The sequence below is a fragment of the Pinus tabuliformis genome, chromosome 5_2 (genome assembly GCF_031772625.1).
Source record: "Pinus tabuliformis cultivar Carrire ecotype Pingquan chromosome 5_2, CPIR1, whole genome shotgun sequence".
NCBI classification, from domain to species: Eukaryota; Viridiplantae; Streptophyta; class Pinopsida; order Pinales; family Pinaceae; genus Pinus; species Pinus tabuliformis.
In genome coordinates this window covers 895,183,658-895,186,415 of record NC_142306.1, presented here as the reverse complement: position 1 = coordinate 895,186,415, position 2,758 = coordinate 895,183,658, and the positions used below count along the sequence as shown (strand labels likewise).

General features: G+C 41.4%; 1 protein-coding gene across 1 annotated transcript; it reads left to right on the top strand.

The window, feature by feature from the left end:
* Positions 1 to 733: 733 nt before the first annotated feature.
* LOC149162186 (uncharacterized) lies at positions 734 to 1,546 on the top strand. The gene has a single exon (XM_089435117.1). It carries the CDS (start codon positions 734 to 736, stop codon positions 1,544 to 1,546), a length of 813 nt encoding a protein of 270 aa, XP_089291243.1.
* Positions 1,547 to 2,758: the final 1,212 nt, after the last annotated feature.

The following is a 2,758-nucleotide window of genomic DNA, read 5'->3' as shown; positions in this document are numbered from 1 at the left end:
CAAAGATGTGGTGGATGCTTACTGTGAAGACTCTGGAAGCAGCCTCAACAAAGGCAAATGTCACATCTACTGTTGGAATTCTACTGCCAGATCGCTCCAAGCTATCTCCAGCTGTTTCGGCTTCGCAGCCTCCTCTTCATGGTCATCTTTCAAGTATTTGGGGCTCCCTGTTTTCCAAAAAAGGGCCCTCAGCAGAGACTGGTTGCCTCTGTTGGAAAAATTTAAGTTCAAAATCCATTCCTGGGGCTTCAATTGGCTCAATCTGGCTGGCAAGATAGTGCTTGTCAAAGCTGTCTTGAACAGTCTTCCCATATACCAATCTGTAGTCATGATGGCCCCTATTGGCATCATGAGGAAAATGGAGGATTATATAAGGAATTTCTTCTGGAAAGGCGGCAAATAAAATGAGAAAAAAATACCTCTATTAAACTGGGACACAATCTCCTTGCCTAGAATGGAAGGTGGCCTGAATTTCAAGAACATTAGTAAGAAAAATATCGCATTGGGTGCAAAAATACTATGGAGGATAATTGCCCCAAATCCAGGTTGGGCTTAACTAGCATTGTGGAAAAAATACTTCCGTGGGCAGAGAACACGCTGTCTGGACAATCCCAAATCAATATCCAGAACGATGATCCATAAATTGTGCACCAAAGCTTCCTCCTTAATTAACCTCCATGCGCACTGGATCCCTGGAAATGGAAAGCGCATCAAAATCTGGGATGACCGTATCATGGGTAGTGATCCCCTATCTGAAGATCGCTCCCTGGTTCTGTTGAGAGATTGGATGGACAGAGCGGGTCTTAAAACTCTGTGGGACATATCACACTGGGAGAATGGCGATTGGCAGAGTTGGGTAAAACTAGAGGTGCCTCAGAACCTTTCCAGAGACTATGCCATCTTCCTATCCCTCTTAACAAGCAAAGCTCCAATGAACAACAGGAAACCTGACACTCGGGGATGGGGTCCGACCCCTGGGCGCTACTCAGTCGCGCAAGGTTATAGACAGATCTCTCTGCAACCTCATGTTCCTCCTGATCCGAAGCCCTGGCAGGGAATTTGGTCTCAGACAACGATCCCTAAAATAGACTCATTCTGCTGGCTTCTTTGTCACCAGAGAATTTTGACTGATGACAGGCTTCGGAAAAGAGGCTACATGGGGCCATCCCGATGCTCGCTATGTGGGGATGACGAAGAAAACGCCTCCCATCTAATGCTCCGCTGTAATTTTACTACTGAACTATGGAAAGAAGCCTTAAGCCCATGGAGCGTAGACTTCACCCTCCCTAATCGCTGCTCTGATTTGTTTTCAAACTGGAAGTTAAGGTACCCGGGTGGCACTCCTCAGAACGCTCACATCAAAGAAGCCTGGCTCGCCCTTCCCAAATTAATCTACTGGCATATATGGCTGGAAAGAAATCAAAGGATATTCAGAGACAAGAAGAGCGATCTCAAGATTATCTGGGTAAAAATCAAAAGCCACCTAAAAGACTGTTTGGGAGATCAGCTTGACGGGGCAGATCTAAGTGGACAAGAAGCTGTATAGGGCGCTTCTCTTGATCTCCATTTCACTGATATTGCCAGACATCCCTCTCCTCTAAAAAAATGGCAAATACGCCTTGAGGCTGTAGAATTCTTTGAGTTTTGCATCAAGAAGGAAAGAAATGCTCTCTTTTTTGATGGGGCAGCAAAAGGTAATCCTGGTATATCCCGTACAGGTGGAGTAGTCAAAAGTGTAGAGGGCATAACTGAATTTAGATACGCCTAGGGAGTGGGCTTCAATACCAGCATTCAAGCCGAAGCTCTGGCTCTTCTCCAAGGTCTCAAGCAGCTCATTTCTCTGGGTATCAAAGAGGCAATTGTATTTGGGGAATCCCAGTGTATTATAAAGGCCATTGTGGACAATTCTTCTCCTTCAGATTTAAGGTTATCAAGATTGATGAGCAGAATTAGATCCCTGATAAATTCCTTCCAGAGTCTAGAATTTCTTCATGTAAAGAGAGACAACAATAAAGAAGTTGGTGCTAAAGCCAACAAAGCGGTTCTCCTCCCTCTCGGAGTCCTTCTAAGAGATGGAGACGAAGGCTGGGATCCCATCCCTTAACTGTTTGTTTAAAATGTTTTACTGTCTTTTATTGGAGCAGTTTGTTTGTATCTGTAAATCAGGAAAGATAGAGAAGATCACTCGAAATATAGTTTACAGAATTCACAGGCTCACTAGGGGAGAAGCCATTTGGTTCCTGTTCGAGGAGAAATCTGAGCTCTGCCTATTTCTTTGTAACCTGAAATGAGGCATTTCTGCCGAGAATCAATATATCAAACTAACCGTTTTTGTCAAAAAAAACAATAATTACTTTAAAACTATTATAATAATAATTTATTAACATTACAATTAATTATTAATATGAGTTAATAATTATTACTAATTATAATAATAATAATAATATATTTTTAATAATAATATTATTATTATTTTATAAGTTTTGTAGGACTACGTCTTCATCATCAAACTTATTATTATTTATTTATCAATATGAATGTTAATACTATCATTAATATTAGATTTGTACCATTAATGCTTATTGGCGTTTTCCAACCACATTACTAATATGGTTGGGTTGAAGAGATCATGGTTCCTCTTGAACTGAGGATTGTTGTGATCCGCCTCTATGAGACTGTCATTGGCAAGCTTAAGACCAATGAAGGGTGGTCTAAAGATATTAAATGTAATATCAGGTTTAAGCAAGGTTGTCCCTTT